This window comes from Pipistrellus hanaki, assembly GCF_964339955.1.
Source record: "Pipistrellus hanaki genome assembly, chromosome: 3".
Taxonomy (NCBI): Eukaryota; Metazoa; Chordata; class Mammalia; order Chiroptera; family Vespertilionidae; genus Pipistrellus; species Pipistrellus hanaki.
This window is the reverse complement of record NC_140505.1, coordinates 161,211,861-161,233,765: the sequence shown is the minus strand read 5'-3', so window position 1 is coordinate 161,233,765 and position 21,905 is coordinate 161,211,861. Positions and strand designations below refer to the sequence as shown.

Genomic DNA, 21,905 nt, shown 5'->3' with positions numbered 1-21,905 from the left:
GGTGACCAGAGTAATGGGAGTTTAACATAAAGACTTCTGTCCTTATATTTGATTGCTTTCTGTAAATTAAAATTTCACCATTTTATGTTACCTTTTTTTTAATTCAGACTTTCAACAAGTCTTTACTGCTATATGCCAGGCCCTGATGAGTGGGATAAGGTTATAACACAACAATAGCAACAAAAAGTCCCTGCTTCCATTCTGGTGTGGCTTCTGTGTAAAACCCATTGCCTTCTGAAACACCATCTCTCCACTCTTGGCATTCTTAGTATGGTATCCTTCATTGTACGCTAATGGCTTTCCCAAACCCAGTAAGATTTGAACTCAGAACAGTTTTAGTTGATTTTGGATTATTTAAAGTAAAACATGGTCTTCATGTTTTGTATATTTTCTTTTTACACAGAAGATATACTAAGAATTTTATAGAAGTAAGCTATAGGGAATGGCTCCTAAACGTGGTGTAGACCTCACATTAGTCAAGAACAAATCATATGAATGACTTAAAAAATAAATAAGTCCGAATTTAAGTGGTCCCTGGTACACCCTGCACCCTTATCTATTTGGGAAACCAGCAGCCATTCTCTTGAACTGGTGATCAGTCAGTAACATGCAAGCTCTTGCTATTGTGTCTCTTGGCTCAGGGATGTGTTCTTTGCACAACCTTGTCAATGAGCTGTTTACATGGTTTCCTTCCAGCATCTACTTCTCTGAGAAAGGTATGGCTCAGCATGACATGGAACAGAGAGAGATTAACTGATTCCTTTTGCTCTCAAAATAGATATGAAGTCAATGACAGATTTATAGGCAACAATCCTGGTATTTACAGTTGGTGACCTTTTGTCTTGCTATTGAATTACCTTCTAAGATACAAATTAAGATCTTTAAGAGGCATGGAAAACTATCAGAGGTATATACTTCATTTCTCAGAAATTTTTAAATCCTCAAGAGAGCAGACTGCATCTTGATAAACTGTGCTTACACGATTGTTCTATTAGACCAGTGGGTTGAGCTCCTACCTATTGTAACAGCTGCTGCAGTTGTAGCAGAATTTCATTTTTATTTATTTATTTTAAATATATTTTATTGATTTTTTACAGAGAGGAAGAGAGAGGGATAGAGAGCTAGAAACATCTATGAGAGAGAAACATTGACCAGCTGTCTCCTTGCAAACCCCCTACTGGGGATGTGCTCGCAACCAAGGTACATGCACTTGACCAGAATCGAACCTGGAACCTTTCAGTCCACAGACGGACCCTCTATCCACTGAGCCAAATCGGTTTCAGCTTCACTTTGATTTTGAAGGTGAAAACCCTCTTTACCATGCTGGTGTTCATTCTGGTGAGCTCAGAATCTTGCCTCAGTGCTGATGATGCCACATACCCCACTTAGGATATGAAAGGAGAAGAAATAATAAAGAGAAAGTTGCAGGTCAACCAGCAAAGTCTCGTACTAGGAGGAATTGGTACTGATGACGTTACCCACAGGCCTGAGATCTAAGTGACATTAACCACAAAGAGGTGGTGCATTTTATGTTACACTGTTACACTTTTTTTAAATATATTTTTTATTGATTTTAGAGAGGAAGGGAGAGGGAGAGAGAGAGATAGAAACATCAATGATGAGAATCATTGATTGGCTGCCTCCTGCACACTCCCCAATGGGGATCGAGCCTGCAACCTGGGTACAAGCCAGTGACTGGAATTGAACCTGGGACCTTTCAGTTTGCAGGCTGGTGCTCTATCCACTGAGCCAAACCTGCTAGGGCCACTCTTTTACTCTTATGTCCTGTCATTTGTACATCAAGAAATTAAAATTTGCCAAAACCGGTTTGGCTCAGTGGATAGAGCGTCGGTCTGCGAACTGAAAGATCCCAGGTTCGATTCCGGTCACTGGCTTGTACACTGGTTGTGGGCACATCCCCAGTAGGGAGTGTGCAGGAGGCTGCTTGTCGATGTTTCTCTCTTATCAATGTTTCTAGCTCTCTATTCCTCTCCCTTCCTCTCTGTAAAAAATCAATAAAATATATTTTTTAAAAGAAATTAAAATTAAATTAATAAACACTTCGGTGTAGAAACTATTGTGCAAGATTATATAAATTAATTCATGCCCCAAACAAGTGACTTATGAGGGAAATCTCATAATAACTAAAATGACATGTGTGTACAGAGTATAGCTATATAAATTCTGTTGAACTAATAAAACTATAAAATTACCTCAAAAGTAGTTCACTGTCATTCCAATACTAATCCTATATTTGTGTAATCATTGAAGTGAATATTTCAAAATGTTGTTTTATAGTATTCATTTGTTTTGACCTGAGTCTTTTATTGCATATCTGAGTACCCACATTTTCGACAGATGATATTCAACCAATATAGTTTAATAAATTTGCTTCTAAGTAAAAGCCATTTTCTTCCATTGTATGACACTGAGGTTAGTGGGAGAAAATATGCTCGGTAATAAAATCAACTCTCCTTCTTCCTAGCGCCTGAGAAAAAGCTTGCCCCCCGGTTTGTTGAGACGAGTTTCGTCCACGTGGACAACCACCACCTCCGCCACAGGTCTACCCACTCTGGAGCCGGCCCCAGTACGGCGGGATCGCAGTGCCAGCATCAAACTGCATGAAGCACCGTTACCAAGGTTAGCAGTGCTCCTATTCGTTTCCCATCTCTTAGAGAAGTTACTTACCAAACAGGAATTGTACATTACATGGGAAGGGAGACCCAACCAATGACAGCTGGTTGGAGGCCAGCTTTGGAAATGAAAAAAAGTGCATGTATGGTTTAAGTGGAGAACAGCCCAGGGATTAACGTCAGATAATTGGGCTCACGTTGTGTTTTGAGCAATGCATCTCCAAAATGTACATCCCATTCATTACATTTCTATGTAACATTCTTATATTCTACTTATAAATTATTAATTCCAGATTTATTTACAATAATAAGATAGACAAACCAAGGATATCCTGCAGGAAGCATTCCCTCCATGAGGCTCACTATCCCTTACCTTTTATCTAGTAAATAGTATCAGTGTGTTTAGCAGCAGGTTCATCATTGGCATGTTTACAAGGAGATTGTGATCATGATCCCTTTTCCTCTGGGGTATCACCAGTAGAAGAAATTGTAGGCTAAATCCCTGTTGCTGACTTTTTTCCTTCCCAAGGAAATATTGCAAGAATGTTATTTTTGAATGATTTTACAAGCATTTAATTTTTTAATTTAGATATAACAAGAATGATAAATAATAAAGAACACAATTCATGTAAGTCCCCCTGCACCTTAACTAGTTAATTTGCCAAGTTTTTAGGAAACCTACGAGGAACATGATTCTATAAATAGAAAGAGGTGTTTGATTCCTAGTAATTGGATAAGTAGGAAAGTTACCTTTGTGCTTTTGTTAACCCATGCGCTTGATGAGTGACTGCTAAATCCACACAGCAGAGATAGAGACTGAGCTTAGCTGCCCTATTTTGTCATTTTTAAAAAAATATATTTTATTGATTTTGTACAGAGAGGAAGGGAGAGAGATAGAGAGTTAGAAACATCGATGAGAGAGAGTCATAGATCAGCTGCCTCTTGCACACCCCCTACTGGGGATATGCCCGCAACCAAGGTACATGCCCTTGACCGGAATCGAACCCAAGCCGACGCTCTATCCATTGAGCCAAACCGGTCTTGGCCTATTTTGTCATTTGGACAAGGTGGTTCTATCACTGAACCTGGACCACGACTCAGATTGGCAAGTCTAATATGGAAATGATGGTTGGGTTTTGGCAAGTTCTGCCCCAATGGTTGATGAACAATTTATTTATTCTTCTTTATGCTCTGTCTTTATAGCGCTGGTAGTTCTGATTCTTGGAATAACCCCGCGATGATGACCCTCACCAAAAGCAGGTCCTTCACTTCGTCCTATGCCGTTTCTGCAGCTAACTACGTAAAGGCTAAAAAGCCAAGTCGCCCAGGTAAGTGACTTGCTGGGAGGAGAGTTCATATTCACTGAGTGTGCAGTCACCGAGAGAACTAAGCCTTAAGTGTTTAAATAAGATTTAGAGGATGCTCTGCACACGGTTATATTTGGTTTGACTCTTCTAAAAAGAAAAAAAAAACCTCAATAACCAATTAATTACCTAGATTTTCACTTTATATGATGAAACAGATGTTTTCAAAGTGGCTGCACCAGTTATTCTATCTTGAGCATATTGGATAAATAGGAAATCACATATCACCATTGATGATAATCTCTGGAAGCTTCATCTTATAATATCACAGCTAATAATGTACTTATGAAGTCTCAATTTTATTCTGCATGGCTATTAAAAGAAACTTATTTTTCAGGAGTATGGTATTTATAGGAGTTTGAAGAAATGCTTTATTTCTATACATATTATAATTTTTCAAAGAAATTCTTTATGTTGTCACTCACCACCCCTTCTCACTAGGCTGTTAAGATGTTCAAACTCTGCCTGCTTTGGTAGCACCAAACTCCAATTTTTGTGTCACCAGCCTCATGACATTGCTAATAGCCCTGCTGGCTTGTTTTTCTAATTGCTGCATCCTGCTGCCTGGGTCCTCAGCCTTCTGCTCCAGGCTAATTGTTAGTAAATAATGCTTTGAAAGGAAGAACAGGTCATGGGATTTTAGTCACACTGCTAAGGATCTCTTCTTTCTAGAAACCTAGAAATTAGTTGTCTCATCTTGATAGTTTTTATTTTTAAGTGAACATTTCTATTTGTTGTCAAAGCAACAGGAATTTACTATAAACTACAGAATCATAGCCAGAAGCAAAAGTTCTCAAAAATGACAATGCATCTATGAAGGTTAGGGAAATAGTACTCACATCCCACTAATATTTCAATAATTTGTGTCTCTTATACTCTTAAGTAATAAGAGACACAAATTCAGGAAGCATTTCTGTCGTCTGTTTTTACATCTAGAAATAAAATTTAGTGATTTCTTTCCCTTTGATCACCCCCTTTATATTGGTGACTGTTTCTTGAAACCACTTAAGCACCAACGTTGCTTAAATTTCTACTGTTTGGTGTTAGGAAGACACTTTCTCCAGCAAGTATACTTTTACTGGAATTGCATCACTGAGTGAAACCATGAAAGGTTATTTGGTTTTCCAAAAACTAATCTGGTTCTCTCTGCTTTTATAAAAATGTTCATTAAATCTTATAACTTAAGTCATTAATGGCCTGAGAAATAAATTGGCGCTTTCACCTAGGCCAGGAACAGGCTAGGTGGGAAGATACTTAAATTGGGTTGTCCTGGGGACAGACACAGATTAGCTCAATGTTGTGGAGACTCAGGTGGGACTTCAGCAAGGTGAAGGAACTGGATGTGAGCATTTCACATTAAACCCGAGGCTTTTAAAGAGGCACTGAAGTGGCCATAGGTCAGGAAGACCCCTAGGCTCCCTATAAAAATATGTGCAAATAATTTTTGAAGAAAAGCATCACCAGTGAAGGCCATATGATTTCAACATATCAAATTCAAACAAATCGGAACTTGCAACCAAGATCACTAAGCACACAAGGAACATGAGTTAGAGAAAAAGGAAAGAAAATAACTTTACCGATCTCTAAAAGGGTGGAGTTATTTAAATGCTAAAATATTTCATTTAATTTTAAAATATTTAAAGAAAAATACAAGGTTATAAAAATAACAGCAATGGGAGAAGATATCATTGAAGGTCATCTAAACATAACTTTTAAAAACATAATCAAGGTAATACGATATGTTAAGTGACGTAGTATAGTATTCAAAGGAAAATTAATAAACGGGGAGGCAGAAAATGTGAAGACATTACCCAGAGTGCAACATAAATGAGAAAATGGAAAATGGAAAAGATTCTAAAGAATATGAGAAAAGGAATTAGACTTTCTAATTAGATAAATCATAGTTGTAGTAGAGAACAGGAGACATAAACTCTGAGGAAAAGTGGAGTAAAGGGGGAAAAATTCACACATGAACACAAAATTGTGAAACTGCACAGCATCAAAGACAAAAATAAAATTTAAAGTCAGCCAGATAAAGTCAAATAACCTTTTTCAGAAAAGCAGTCAATCTAAGAGCAGAACTTTCTAGAATAAAGGGCATCAGAACATAGAATATTTTATTCAAAGTTCTGAGAGAATCTAATAGTCAACCTATAATTGTGTGTCTGTCAAATCTATCTCACAAGAATAGGAGTGAACTAAAGACATTTTTCAATAAGTCAAAACTTTACCAACTACCAAATTTTAAATACAGGAACTTATGGTGGATGAAGTCTAGAAATAAAAGTAATAGCAGAGAGGTCTAAGATGTAATAAAAATGATGAATAAATAAATTTAAAAACCACGAGTCCATCAAACAAACATATGCATAAATAATAGCATTTCCAGATTTGTGAGTATTTTTAAAAGATAGAATTAAAATATTGAACAATAATAAAATGTTACTCAAAAAATGAAATATGAATTTAAGTATTCTACATTATTGTATAGCTCAGGAAATGGATTCAGATGAGGAAACTGAGACACAGAAATGTCAAGGAAATTGACCAAGCTCACATAATTCATCCTAAATTCTTTATTTTTGTTTTAATGACTTTATACTGGGGGGTGGCGGGGTGGGGGGGATTGAGAACAACAAATTAAAATATTTTGGCACTGTCCTTGACTGAGTACAAGATAATGGAATGATTTGGTTTCCTGTCCCTCATTTTCTTCATTTAGGTAATAAAATTAAAATCACAGTAACCAGCATGATAAACTCAAGAAGGTGAAATTGAAAATCATTGTGTTGTATTCCTGAAACTAATACTGTTACATTATTATACCTCAGTAAAAAGAAAGGAAAGGAAGCTGAAAGTTATGGTTAGTGATTTCACTGGAAATAACAGAACAAATGAGGGAACAGACATGAGGAACAGCCTCATCTTCCATGTCCTGCTCCCCAATTCTTATGACTGCTCTCAGTAAGAAAGCGCCAAGTGTCAAAGGGAAAGAATGTCCATGTAAGATATTGCGAAGGCAGATGGTAGAAATTAGAGCCACAGCCAAGGCAAACGTCTCTTTCCCTTCTTGGCATAAAGAGCATAAGGCATCTCTATCATGATTACTTTGGAGAGGACTTTGCATTGCGGCATCTCTAGAGCGCTATCACAGCAGAGCTAAATGTTTATAAAATAGCCTATATGTGAAGCATGCTTAATTCAACTAAAATCCCTGAAAGTCTGCCAAAAGGGGGGGGGGGGGGGTGTGTGTGGAATCCATCCAGAATCAGAGACCTGAAATTCAATTACTGTTCTCCCTGATCAGATGGGTCCTTCTGCTTTGAAACCCTTGTTTCCTTTTAATGATGGTATTGAGTTGATTGAGCTAACTAGGTGTGTTATGTTTGATATAACTGACTGTGACGCCAGCTGGTTTTAACTAAACTATGTAGAAAGGGACCTGGTAAAGCCCCTTTATGTGGCAAAGAATATAAGGAAATGGAATCAAAGTGTGAAAAGAGTCTAAGGAGGAAAATACCAACCAATAGGAAAAGAGGTAGGAGAATGCAAGCAAAAAGTAGAAAATAAAACCACTGAAAAATAAGTGACCTGTTTTTAGAGGGGACTAATGAAACCTGTGCTTTGCACAAATCTTTCAACAGTGTGTCCTCTAGCTTGATCAGTCAGCATTAATTTAAATAGCTAAAACACAACCAGTTATTCACAGTTGCTAATAAAAAATAAATGGATGAAATCACAGAGAAGTCTTGATTACAGCATAAAATAGGAGATTTAAATATGATTTGCATTTTCAATCTTGCTTTTCTATTTATGAGTCACTGACAATGTAGAGCTGCCATTATGTCATTAATGAGCTTTTAAAATTCCTCTGACTTCATACTTAATGTGTTTGTAGTAGTCCCTGCCCAGATTCTTATAATTCTTATCAAATTCTTATAATCTTATTTTAATGATTACAGACCTTTCTGTAATCATTAAAGTAAGTTACACTGAGTTTTTCCTATAGAAAATTTGAAATGAGAGATAACTTAAATTATGACTTTGTGATTTTTACTTTTGCATTCTCTATACTTTAGATACATGTTCTATTTTGGAAAACTATTAGGATTGTCCATTTGCCTGTGGGCAGGGAAAAGAGGCATGTATTTATCAGACATGCTGGTTCCTTTCTTGTTCAATTAAAATTAAGCTGAGAGAGTTTTACAGCACAAAACAGATGGATTCACTTAAATAATTTCCTTCCAGAATTGTTTATCATCTCCCTTTGATTGCCCAAAGTTCCTTGTGTCTTGACACACATTTTTTTATGCTCTTGGGAGCAAGAAATTACAGACTGAATTACTCAAAAGACTTGGCATTTTAGAATTTCTTAAAGTTATATCTTAAATTTTTTATTTTTTAACGTTTTAAGTATTTCACATTTAGACCAGTTTCAGTTACTCAAGGATTAGTATTTCATGAGCTAAGTCTCTTTTCTGGAGTCTCTTAAAATTACTGAGTGTAAATGAAGATAAGCATATTTGAATGAATACATATTTATCTGCATCCCTTTACCAGATTGTGTGTGTGTAAATGTGTGAGTGTGCAACATAAAGGTGAATGAGATTTCAAATGTTATGAAGTTTACTAACATTATACCCAATTACACTTAAACTACCTTAAAAAAAAAACAATCTGTTCTTAAAAACTCGGGAAACAAAGTGGAGGGGGGATTTTCTCCCATTTTCTTTGGAGTAACCAGTTCCTGTGTCTGAAATAATTTCATTTGCAGTCTTTCCTTTCTAAAATGATGAGTTGTTTTTTATCTTTACTTATATCTTCATCTACTTGAAAACTAATATCTAAACATAGGCCACTTTCCTATGGCATTCTCTTTCTGTTTTTAAAACTTTCAGTAAACTAAGATAATGCACCCTGTGAAAAATAGCGGTTAGGTATTGGAAACAAAGGAATTTATATGTTTATACCTTATCTTCTCACCTACAGAATAAAAATATCCCTGCATTTCAGGGCTGTTGCCAAGACTCTTGCTTGTTAGCTGTATTCAAAATACATAGACTCTCGGCTCGGCTGAAGCAAAGTGCTTCTCCTCTGTTTCAAGGTTTATTTTAAATTTCATCCCAGGCAGTAAATGTGGAGTCTTAAGGTCTGCTTATTTTTTTTTTTTTAAAGTTTAGTTAATCCATGGGTTGTAAGAACTCTGATCGTTGAGTGGATTTTTAAGAGAATTTCATTTCTCTGAGAACATCAGCTGGCATCTACTAAAAATTAGCAATGAAAAAAAAAATCACCCTTCTCGTAAATGACCTTCAGAGAGTACGCTGTGTCAAAACAGAAATGTGCAATGTTTCCACGGGCTTTGTACAAAAGTGGTAGAAACTTGTCAAAAAAAAACCCTCACAATTACCTAGCAAAGTAATGAAGGAAATGTCTAAGGCAATGCCTAGCTAGGAGTCTCTCCTTTTTTAAGACCGCATTTAAACCCTTGCCTTGGCCCTCAGCTCTGTACCATCTTACCCAGCAACCTCTCTGGCCACGTTCCCTGCTCCTCTTCCTCCTTGCTAAGCTGAAGCCACACTGGTCCTCTTGTAGGTCCTTCTTTCTAGAACATGCTTCCCCAGGTGCTTGTCTAAATAGACATTTAGATCTCTGTTGAAATTTTACACTGAGAGCGTTTCTGTCCTCCGCATTATTTTTCTTTCTATTACTTAAAACTGCCTGACTTTGTCTTCCTTTTCCTCCTATACCTCTTCGTTTTTTTCTTAACCTTCTTTTTTCTTTTCTTCTCCTCTTCTCCTTCCTCCTTTTCTTTTAAGGCCTTTTCTTCTCCTAATTCGTTTTTAATTTTTGTTTCCCTACAAAACAGTGGAAGCTCCATAAAAATAGAGCATTTTTTGTTCACCACTGCCTCCTTAGCCCTGGAACAGGGCACGCAGTCAGTGTGTCTTGAATGAGCAAATCATTGAGCTAATTTGTACCCTTTATAACACGTCACACCTCCATCCAGCTCCTTAATGCTTTTTTTCTAATATATCTGGTGACTTAGTCAGCTGTAATCTAACAAATAGTCTAAATTAAACTAGTCCTTTTCAACCTTTTTTTTTTTTTTTTTTTTTTTACATATATGTGTAATAATGTGAATACGATGTTATATAGCAGTGGAGAAGTGAGAAGGGATTTAGAGCTTGTTGAAAATTTTATTTCCTGCATTTTCTAAAACCATAATAAGAAAATCTAATTACATTAGATTTTAATATAATTTATAATATAAACCTAATATTAGAGATAATATTAAAAATTAAATTTATTCAGGGGCCTCCAAATAAAGTCATTTAAAAAAATAATTGCAACCATTAATATTTCACAGGTATCTGTAACACACTTGCTACCCCCAATGATAGGTTGGTTGAGAAACTCTGAGGTAAATATATAGTGAACTTAATTTTCGTTTGTCTTAAGAGACGATGTGATATGAAGGTTTGTCAATATCTTTGCTAGAATAGCTAAGCCTTTTCACTAGAGTCTAAATCAAAATTAAAACCATAAAGCTTGTCATTGTACAGAGCAACACAAATGTTGCCTCGTAGGTAATGCATTCTCCCATGGGCAGTCTCTGACAGGGGTATGGCTAATAAGCCACCTTTCACAAGAATAACTGTCCCCACTCCATATTCTTAGCACTGTGACCTGGGGAAGTTATTTTATTTACCTCTCTGGGTCTCAGAGGTTCCAGTTAGGTATAAAGGCCAGGATTGATCTATTCATCAGGAATCAACAATAGAAATACTGAGAAAGGGACTAGGAGGGGTTGCAGGCCACCACACTGAATCAAAGGGAGAGTACAATATTAAAACAAAACAAAAGAAATTTAAAAAAAAAATCCTTAATTACAAAAGCTCTTCAGCAAGCTTCATATTCCTTCCAGTGGGCCAGGAAAACTGTGGGTGTGACAAAACATTTGGGAGAACTAAACATGGGAAGCCGACTAAGCCAGCTCACCACACATACTATGATGTGAGAGCTGCTGGCTGTACATTTCCCCCGAGTGGTGAGAAACCGGAAACAACGTTCAATGACTTCATTTCACTTGCTTTACAGTAGATTGTTCAGCATCAGTAAATAGGTAGTTGTTCAGAAGCTATGTCTCTATTTTCTTCAATTTTTACATGGGCTGCTTTCCCTACATGAGAGAGGAAATTCAAAAGACATGTCCCCGTTACTTACTCAAGCATTGGAAATCTAATTCAGTGTTCTGTAAAATTCTCACAACTGGGAATAAACAGTTTGCCGCAAATATACCCACACTTAAAGTTTAAACTTCGGGCCTATTGTTTGATCAGAAAAAGGGCATATTACATTTTTAAATGTCTTCTTCAGAAATTACTCTGATCAAAGTCATTTCACACCCAAACTAGTCATTTTGCTGAAAACACCCATGGTTAATAAAGTTAAATGCCTCTGATGAATGTATCTTCTTTATTTACATATTTTAAGCATTGTATGCCTGCCAAACTCTGCTCCAGACATGTTAATATTTAAAATAATTCCCGATCCTCTTGCTGCTAAAAACTTCACAGCAGACGAGAAGACAAACATGAGAAAATGTTAACCATTATCATCGTGTTCGAATGACAAGAAGAAACAAAAATAATAGACTTCTGTCCTGAAGTGACTCCAGGCCACCAAGGCTTTCACTGGATTTGCCAACATTGCCACCAATTGTCTTCACAATGATTCATTCCTTTCATGTCACGCTGTGAAGACACCCCCCACTGTCCTTACACCCTGTCCAGCCTGTCTCCGGATGGTGGCATGCAGGGGGGGCCAGCCCGGGGCCCGAGTACTGGCAGGGGCCTTAGTGAGTTCAAAGGAGTCCAAAGTGAAGTTTAAGGGTTGTGAGTTTGAATTCCAAAGACATTTCTTGTGACTTAATGATTTCTTTTCTTCTCAGCTGCCCTTGCCAAAATTTCACCTCTTTCATCGCCCTGTTCCTCACCTCTCCAAGGGACTCCGGCCAGCAGTCCAGTCAGCAAAACTTCTACAGTTCAGTTTCTAGAATCTGCCGACACAACTGCCAAACCAGGCCTGGGTTCGCACAGGGCCTTAACTTACACTCAGAGTGCCCCTGACCTGTCTCCTCAGATACCGCCGCCGCCGCCTGTTATATGTAGCGGGTAAGAATTGCATATTGTTAACGAGTTTAATGGTGAAGCCAGTACTACTTCTTTCCTTAGGAACACTCACCAGCAGTCCACATGGCTATGTGTGTGTTTGCCAGAGTAGTTGATAAGGAAGTACAGGATAATGTGATCTGTGTTGAATAAGGTATAATAGAAACTTAATTTTTCAGTGGTTTTCTACTAATGGAAAGTTTAGAGTCCATATGGGCCATACAGCTAATCTTAAGAGATGCAATAATTAGTTGTATATTGTGTTTGCTTACTGATGAACATACATAAAGCATATGTTTTTAAAAATCATGTCAGGTAATTTAATGTAATTTGATATTACGTTGGAATATTTTTTTTACTTCTTCTCCAGGGAGGGTTTTATATTGATTTTAAAGGCATTTTATGTTAAGTTGGCAATTCCCATTATAACACTTTTTAAAATGTGCAAATAATACAAGGCTCGCAGAATGCAAACAAGCAATTGCTTGTGCTGATCTACCATGTTGAAATAGACTTGCAAAATGTTGTCTTTTCCTAGAGGGTTAGAAAAAAAAAGGGCTTAGCATGGCAAGAGTAATTATTTTGCCAACATTGTCACTAAGACAGAAATATCTTCTCTTATGGATTAACATAGTGTTCTTTAGAAATAGCTTCCTTTTGAACCATTGAACTTAAAGCTTTACAATATTTCATTCAGTTGAAAAGAGTTGAATGTTTTTAAACTAAGTATAATCACAGAGTGGCTTGAATAAAATGCTATGTCTTTTCTAAGGTGAATGAGGATAACAGTTTGAATAAATTAGTTATATGTTGGTCTTCTAATATCACGTTTCAACAGACCCAGATTTGATCAATATTTTCAATTTTGAGCTTCACAAATTTCATATTCAGATCCTGTGTTTATAAACTCTATATTAAATGGATTTTTATAACCTTTATTTTTATTTCCTTTCTCTTTATAAATATTTTTAAAGGAAAAAAACATTTTTGTTTGTTTGTTTGGCAATGGCCAGAGTAAAAAGTTATCCTACTGACCAAAAGTTATTCTGCCGCCTTCTCTATGACAGCTTTTTAAATAAAATAATTTCTGCAGGATACTAATCCCATCTTTTTCCCCTACCCAAAAACAAAACAAAACGCAACAACAACAACAAAACAAAACCATGATCTGTGGTAAAACATTCATATTCCTCTTTTAGTGATTCACAGCATGCATGTCTTTATCAAAAGCTCTGAGAAGTCCTGCAAAAGGACAACCTCTTGATTTTTGTTTCTTCTAGAATTGTCTGTTTATTTAACCACAGAACCAATTTCTCTAGGTTAATACCCAGTAATTGCCCATGGAGCTAGTGTTTGGTGGAGCACCCTTCAGAAGCATTTTTTGGGGTATGCATCCTAAGCCAAGAAGAAGCCCCGTGGGATATCAGCATCAAGGGCATCTGCCGTGGCCTCCAGATTTGTGTGATATAAGTCACCTCAAGGAAGGAGAGAGGTGGCCGGGAAAAGATCTATGTACCACTCACGTAGCTTTTCTCATCACAGCCTATTTGTTGGATTCCTAGCAGGAAGAATGTAATGGGATTTTTTTTTTATAAAAAAGCTTTTGGAGAAAAACAAGGCAATTTCACTGCCTACTTGTTCAGTAATGTTTATAAATCCAGTAGTGTGTGTTTTATTTGTTTGGGCTTTATAAATCTATAATTCAAACCATGTTTTATTATTGCCTTCAAGGCAGCCACCCATGTAGGCCCAGAGAGCTCCAGAAACACACGACTAATTATTGTGGTTTCCCCTGCTGAACTCGAAGGGTTTGGCGTTGCTTCCCAGTCTCTTGGCTGCTGTAATGTCTATGCAACAAGCTGTTTTTTTGGCATAAAAGGTAGTATGTTTGAAGTACTAATTTAAATGTTCCTTTTAAGTATTATCTTGCGATGAAAAATTTAAAACTAATAAACGCTGTTTCTACTAAGTTTCATTGGACAATGTAAGCACATCATTGGCATCTACTTTCTTTTTCCTTTGGCCCTGTCATTTTCTTTTGATTCCCTGATGGGATTTCATAATTAGAAATATTTTGAGTGCGATGTTTTTCCACTTACCTTCAAGGCTCAAAAAGTAAATTAAGTTAGGATGAAAAGACTTTCTAACTAGAAAGTGTTTATCTGTACCACAAGTGTAAGCACAATGGAGGGGTGTGTGTGTGATGAGATATTAGTTATATTAAAGTGTAAACTGTCACTCACTTCTTTTATTTTTAGAGTGAATCTGTGGTTAAATAACAATCAGAAGCCCTCTGAGACCCTTTGTAATATTAGGCAAAAGGAAGGAACTCAGAAGCAAAATACAGAATTAAAACCTAACCGTGAAGTCTCTAAACAAGATGAGTGAGAGGAGAAATTTGCCAGGCCATTTGTGAGGTTATTTTTTGATTTATAATACAGTCAAAGTGGTTGAGAAAGCAAACATACCCTTCAACCTCCTCAGTTGAAGATACCACCTCTCAGATATCTTCCTTTTCTCAGTTACCCATAATGAACCTCCTTGGTTTGTTTTTCTCAACTTGAATCCTATGCTGTCATTTTACATTCAACCTTCATCATTTCCTTAGGGCCTTAACAGGTAATTGATCCATCTGCAAAATAATAATAATAATAATAATAATAATAATAATAATAATAAATTCTGGAGGCAAAAAATCATATATTATTATTTTGTTTCCACATGCACAATCTTTTCTTAAAGGGCTTTTTGGACATGTCTTCAGCCATAAAAATAAATCTAATAGCGAGGGCCCAGAGGGATTCTATTGGGGGAGATATTTTTGACCAAATACACATTGACATCTCCAAAATCATTACTATATAAGGAAGTAGGAGACTATCCCAGGATTCTCTGAATAATGTAACAAAATTTTGCTGGTAGTTTCACTTCCAGTATGGTCTAGACCAGTGGTCGGCAAACTCATTAGTCAACAGAGCCAAATATCAACAGAACAACGATTGAAATTGATTTTGAGAGCCAAATTTTTAAACTTAATTTTCTTCTAATGCCACTTCTTCAAAATAGACTCGCCCAGGCCACGGTATTTTGTGGAAGAGCCACACTCAAGGGGCCAAGGAGCTGCATGCGGCTTGCGAGCAGCATTTTGCCGACCATAGGTCTAGACTATGGAAAAGGATGAGAGCTGAATGAAGCTTCTGATCCTTTGTATTGATCATGTTCTCACAAGAAAGAAAACCGTATACAGCATATCAACATCCATCTATAAAACCAAATGAGTTTCTCCCTCAAACAAGTAGAAGGTAGAAATATTTGATTATTGCTATCTATCAATGTAGATAGACGGTGTATACCTGCGATCTTTTTTGAAAAGAGGATATACTTACAGCTTTTTCAATATTTCTCAGCTGTGGCAGGCCATATTCCCAAGGCAATCCTGCTGATGGGCCCCTGGAGAGAAGTGGTACAGCCACTGGGACACCAAGCCGAACGGGTAATTCTTTATTTGAATTCTCTTCCTCAAAAAGGAAATTACTTTACTTTCTTCTGATCACAAGTGAAATGTTCCTGATGTTTTAGATGAGACATTTTAAAAGACAATGAAAGAAACCAAAGTCATCCATAATTCGACTACCTAGAGTTAATCCTGGGTAAAATCTTGGTGCAAAGCTGTCCAAAATGTTTCTCTATAGGTATCTATACCCAACAGATCCTATACTCGTGGTGTGGAAAGGCTCATGAAGGCAATAGTTCTTTGAACACTGTATTAACCACATGCATTTTAGAAATATTCACTTAAAGGGGACCCCATTTTTGTTCAAGTTTCATAACAGGCTGATTTCTTTCAATTCCAGATGACACTGCCCAAATTACCTCTGATTATGAAACTAATAACAACAGTGATAGCAGTGATATTGTACAGAATGAAGAAGAAACCGAGTGCCCAGCAGAGCCGCTGAGGAAAGCTTCGGCTTGTAGCCCCTACACGCCTGAGACCATGATGTTCCTGGTAGCCCCATATCACTTATCTCATTTGTTTACCTGAGAAATTGGACTCTGTTATAGGAATTGGCTTAGATACTGATCCCAGAATCATTAGATTTACAGAAATATCTCATTTGGATTTTAGATGTACTATAGGTTTCCCCATATATATGAATATAATTTTCCCTATTTAAGTCTGATCTCTTAATAACTTGTTTCTTAGTGCATAAAAACATAAGTATTCATCTCCACAAATGATTATAGCTATTTCTTAACCCTATCTAAAAGTGTAACTATGCATAAGAATAATGAATTATTTCATTCATTGAAATAATCCTATATAATAAAAGCCTAATATGCTAAGTGCCCAGTCATCCAGTTGTCCATTCAAAGCATAATATGCTAATGATATGCTGAGGCTGCTCAACCACTTGCTATGACGTGCATTGACCACCAGGGGCCAGACACTCCAACTGGTAGGTTAGCTTGCTGCTGGGGTCTGAGCAAGACAGACAGGAAACGTCCTGGAGCCCTCCCGTGGTTTCTCCCTGGCTGGCCAACCTCCTGCAATCCTCCCCAGCCCTGGTCATGCACCAGTGGGGTCCCTCAGCCTGGCTTGTACCCTCTCGCAATCTGGGACCCCTCAGGGCGTGTCAGAGAGCCAGTTTTGGCCTGCTCACGCAGGCCAGGCCAAGGGACCCCACTGGTGCACAAATTCATTCACTGGGCCTCTAGTATTTTATAAAGATCAATCATTCAATAAAATGAAATGTGTTAGTTGTCCTAGGACATCTGCTGATTGTTGTTTTATGAGTGTGTATTTATAACATCTCCTTAATTTAGGAACTGAGTCAGTAATTGTTTTCTTTTTTGTATTAAATCAGGTTTATATAGACACTTGCTACCCATTAAAATATCCTTTAATAATGACTTATTTTGTGTGTTTAAGGTGATCTATTTAAAGAAGATTAAAGCATATTTAAGTCGGGTTAATTTTGGGGAAGCAGAAAATGGTAGAAAATAGTGGGCTGTCATGTGATTATCAACTACTGCTATTATCGTTCTTTAACCTGATTTATCATTTATACTTTTAAATCAAAGAGATTTTTAAACAAAATAATTTACATTTTTATCTGCATTATCTTTCTCTTTTCTTTTTCTTTTATTTCCTTTTTTTTTTTTTTTTTTTTGATAGATGTATTCTTAAGTATGTCCTCACTAGGGATCAATTATAAAATGTCTGTATATTTATACAGTACATGTTTCTTTGGAAACCGAACATTACTTGAGTTAAATTAAAATCCTGAAAAAAATGAGGCTGTTATCATTCCACAGGATGAACCCTAATTTTGAAGCAGTGGTACAAATTTGACCAATTTCAGTAGGGATCATTAATGCCTCCTCTTCACTCATGAGTTTCTTTTGAGAGTCCAATATGAACTAGGAATGTTCAACCCAGAAAAGTTTACACAAATGTATAAAGAGATAAATTTAATACAATTTCCAAGTGTTCTGAAGCCCTTGAATCTTTACTTAGCAACCCCATAGTAGTTATGTAAACTTATGGAAGAAGCATCTTTATTTTTTTTCTTTTCTTTTTTTTTCTCCTGTAGCATGTATGATCCAGCACAGGCAGGCACCTCCTAATACAAAGCTAATGGTCTGAAACAGCATCAGGACCATTTCTCCTTACTTAGGGACTTATGTCTTGTTCATCTTGATTTTTGTTTTTTAAAGATCACCCATTCACCTTGAAGTTTTGAGTCATTTATTTCAAATAAACTCAGTGGTTGCATTAAACTTACTAAAGCATGAATTGCTTTATAGAAAAACTGTATATTGTTAAACTGTTTCATCTTTATTCCAGGATAAACCAATTCTTGCTCCTGAACCTCTTGTCATGGATAACTTGGACTCAATCATGGAGCAGCTAAATACTTGGAATTTTCCGATTTTTGATTTGGTGGAAAAAATAGGAAGAAAATGTGGCCGTATTCTTAGTCAAGTAAGAAATGAATTCATACCTATGACTTGAAATATAGAGAAAAAAAATTCTTGGTTGGTTGGTTAAAGCTCTGTACACACTTGATACCAGTGGTGAGTCTGAATGAAAATTTTCTCAATAATCAAAACAAAACAATGGGTTCACTCAATTAATGAACACATATCAAAATATATACTCTTAATTAAACAGGATGATGCAGTAACACTTATTACCTTATTTTGAAATGTCGTAGGTAAACTCATATATGAAATAAATATCACGGCAGAGGTATGAAAGACTACCAAACTTCTTCAGATAAGGCTTAGAGGAGAATTCAGGACCCTGATTTATTGTTGCACTAACGTTCCCTGAAAAACACCAGAAGACAAAAAATCAGTTGATATACTGATTTCTACTTCACACCTTGGAGACAAGCTTTGCTTGGATCTCTCAGCCAATATCTGAGTGTGGAACTTCAGGGTGAAGAGTCCTGATCCATGAAAGTTTGAAGGAAGATAACAGAGGGGCCTTTGCCTCCATTGTTCAGTTCCACAAACAAACACTAAGCCGGTCTTCAAGAAGAAAAATGTGTTTCTGCCTTACAGGAACTCCTGTTCTAGCAGGAAAATGAGATGTCTGTTAAAATTAAATGACAGTTCATGCTACAGACAAGAAAAGTATAGTAAAAATAACTGATGAAATTTAAAACTCAGAATAATTACAATGTCTATGTAATATGCAATTGTTGCCCCTGCTAGATTTCATCATGGCCATGCACATATTGAGGACTAAAAGGACCTTATTCTTTTCTTAGGAGTTATTAGCCCCTTTTTTCTCTCCCTTCCTCCTCATGCTAAGCAACAGTTTTTATGCTAGCTAATCTTAAGGACAGGCTTAAGGGTAGACTTGTTTCTTTTTTTAATTTAAAAAATTATGATTAAAATTAAATTTTGGGGTGACATTGGTTAAGAAGATTATGTAGGTTCCAAGTGTATACTTCTATGATACCTGATCTATATACTGCATTGTGTGTCCACGACCCAAAGTCAAGGCGTCTTCCCTCCCCCATTTATTTTGTCCCCTTTACCCTTCACTGTCCCCCAGCCTCCTTTCTCCTGGTAATCACCATACTACTGTCTGTGTCTATGAGTTTCAGCTTTATACCCCACATACGAGTGAAATATGGTTCTTTTTCCAACAGGCTTGTTCCACTTAGCATGAAATTCTCACGGTCCATCCTGTTATCACAAATAGCGGTATTTCATCTTTTCTTGTGGCTGAAGAGCATTCAGGGCAGCCGTTCTTCCTCATTCCACCCTAGCCTCATGCATCAGGGCTCCCCCTGGGAGGTTTTGTATTCCACTTTCTGAAACCCGTGGCAGACTGTGACTCTCAGGGAGTGATTTTTCCTGCAAATAGGCCTGTCATGGTGCCACCGGAAAAACATGGCCGCGGGCCAGGAGCTCTTCTCTCTTTTACTGGACAGTGTTCCCTGGTGTGGAGAGAAACATCTCACATTGTTCTGTGTGTGATACACACGTCACAGACTCCCCGAAACTTACAGTTTACTTTTCTCAGTAACTTAGATGCAGGAATATTTTTAAAATATATTTTATTGATTTTTTTTACAGAGAGGAAGAGAGAGGGATAGAGAGTTAGAAACATTGATGAGACAGAATCATCCATCAGCTGCCTCTTGCACACCCCCTACTGGGGATGTGCCCGCAACCAAGATACATGCCCTTGATGGGAATTGAACCTGGGACCCTTGAGTCTGCAGGCCGACGCTCTATCCACTGAGCCAAACTGGTTTTGGCAGGAATTTTTTTTTTTTTAATATCTATTTTACAGAAGAGGAAATTGAGATTTCAAAGAGGAAATACTAATGATCTGCAGTCATGTAGGACATACTGGATTTATTATTTGAATGCCAATATAGCATATTGGAAGTCCAGGCTTTTTACCTTTATTTCAACTGCTGTTCAGCCTTCTCTAAAACACACTCACTCATTATATCTTTAACTTTTCAAATGGAGAGTGTGAGCGATGGAGAGGTGGTGATGTTAGCAGCCGGTTTGGCAGCACCAGTGACAGTGCACCGGGCACCAATCATTGCAGCGACCCATCGCCCCTCCGAGGCCTGTGAGCCGGAGGATGGCAGGGTGGATCTTGACCAGCTTTTCCACCACATGTTTTCTAAGAGCCTTGGAGATGAGTAGCTATCAGAAAGATTAGACGTGATTTTGATAAAATTCATTAATGTCATTTTCCACTCTTCTTTCAAAAATAAAATAAATATGTAACTGCATGATCCTTGTTATGTCACTTTATTTTTTCAACTTATAAAGCAGTAAGCTTTTTGGAATTGCAGCTTCATTTTCACTGCTAAATAGAACTTGTTGGGAGTTTTTTTCCCCTTTGATTTGAGTTTATAAGGAGAAAAATCATGAAATTTTTACTGTGTGAAAGGCATGGTTTTGGTTTTTTTTCACCTTAGTAAGAATTTATGACAGCTGAAATGAATTAACTTGAACATTCCAAGAAATCACCTTTTGGCTGAAACTTCACAGAAAATGTCTCACTTCAAAAGGCTTTAAAAGAGACGTATGTGTAGTGGAAATGACTTCTCAGTCTCAATATTCTGCCTGCCTGTCTCTTTTATGATTGTCATGTTTATTTTAATAAATTTGAAAGGACATTGTTCAGATTTTGGAATGGTGCTCAATTTTTTCAGTCACCAATATCTATCTGGTTAATGGTGCTATTTACTTATGAGTTTGGATTAGTGCTGGTTGGTTTTCAGCAGCTTCTTGGTAAAAATTCTCCTGTTTTAAAATCACACTGTAAAATATCCTGTTGTCTTAATTTTTTAATTCATTTTTAAAATGTAAAAAAGAATAATGGGAAAATTTAATTTTAAAATCATTGCATTTCAAATATTTGTGGTAGGATTTGAAGCTGTTAAAAGTACAAAATCTGAAGCCAAACTGCTTGGCTTGTATTCTAGCTCTGATAATTTGTCAGCTGTGTGATCTTGGATTAGTCACTCATCTCTCTGTGCCTCAGTTTCTCCTGTTTTCAAATATTAGTAATTAATCGTATCGATCTCAGAAGCTGTTGTGAGGATGAATTACATGTAAATATATATGTAAACTATTTAAAATAGGCTTCTCACTTATTAAATGCCAAATATATAAGTATATATATATGTACATATATGTATATACACACATAGAAGCTGTTATTGTTATTAGTGTTATTATTGAAGTAATATGCAGAATAAATCCATAAGTATTTATAAATAAGAACTCAAATATGATATGAAGCAATAGGAAAGGGGAAGTAACTAAAAGAAGAACTGGCTTGAAATCTTACAGAAACTATAAACTTCACTTTCTATTGCATTTTTTAAATTCTTTATTATTTAAAGTATTACATGAGTCTTCTTTTTCCCCCATTGACCTCTTCCCGGCTACTCCTGCCCCCCAGCACATGCCTTCAACACTGTGCCCATTGGTCATGCTCATGTGCATGCACACAAGTCCTTTGGATGATCTCTTACCCCCTCACTCCCCGCCTTCCCTCATAGGTTGTACAGTCTATTCTATGCTTCTGTGTCTCTGGTTCTATATTTATCAGTTTATGTTGTCTATTATATTCCACAAATGAGTAAGATCATGTGATACTTATCTTTCTCTGACTGGCTTATTTTGCTTAGCATAATGCTCTCTAGTTCAATCCAGACTTTTGCAAGTGGTAGGAATTC

At 36.7% G+C, this 21,905-nt stretch overlaps 1 protein-coding gene across 1 annotated transcript in view; it reads left to right on the top strand.

Annotated features, from left to right (window-relative positions):
* PDE3A (phosphodiesterase 3A) overlaps nucleotides 1-21,905 on the top strand; it is a 249,689-nt gene that overhangs the window by 201,584 nt on the left and 26,200 nt on the right. The window contains exons 4-9 of the mRNA XM_084877193.1: nucleotides 2,486-2,640; nucleotides 3,837-3,961; nucleotides 11,952-12,174; nucleotides 15,579-15,664; nucleotides 16,026-16,180; nucleotides 18,023-18,160. Of these exons, the coding sequence (XP_084733319.1) occupies nucleotides 2,486-2,640; nucleotides 3,837-3,961; nucleotides 11,952-12,174; nucleotides 15,579-15,664; nucleotides 16,026-16,180; nucleotides 18,023-18,160 (882 nt within the window). The remainder of the gene's footprint in view (nucleotides 1-2,485; nucleotides 2,641-3,836; nucleotides 3,962-11,951; nucleotides 12,175-15,578; nucleotides 15,665-16,025; nucleotides 16,181-18,022; nucleotides 18,161-21,905) is intronic.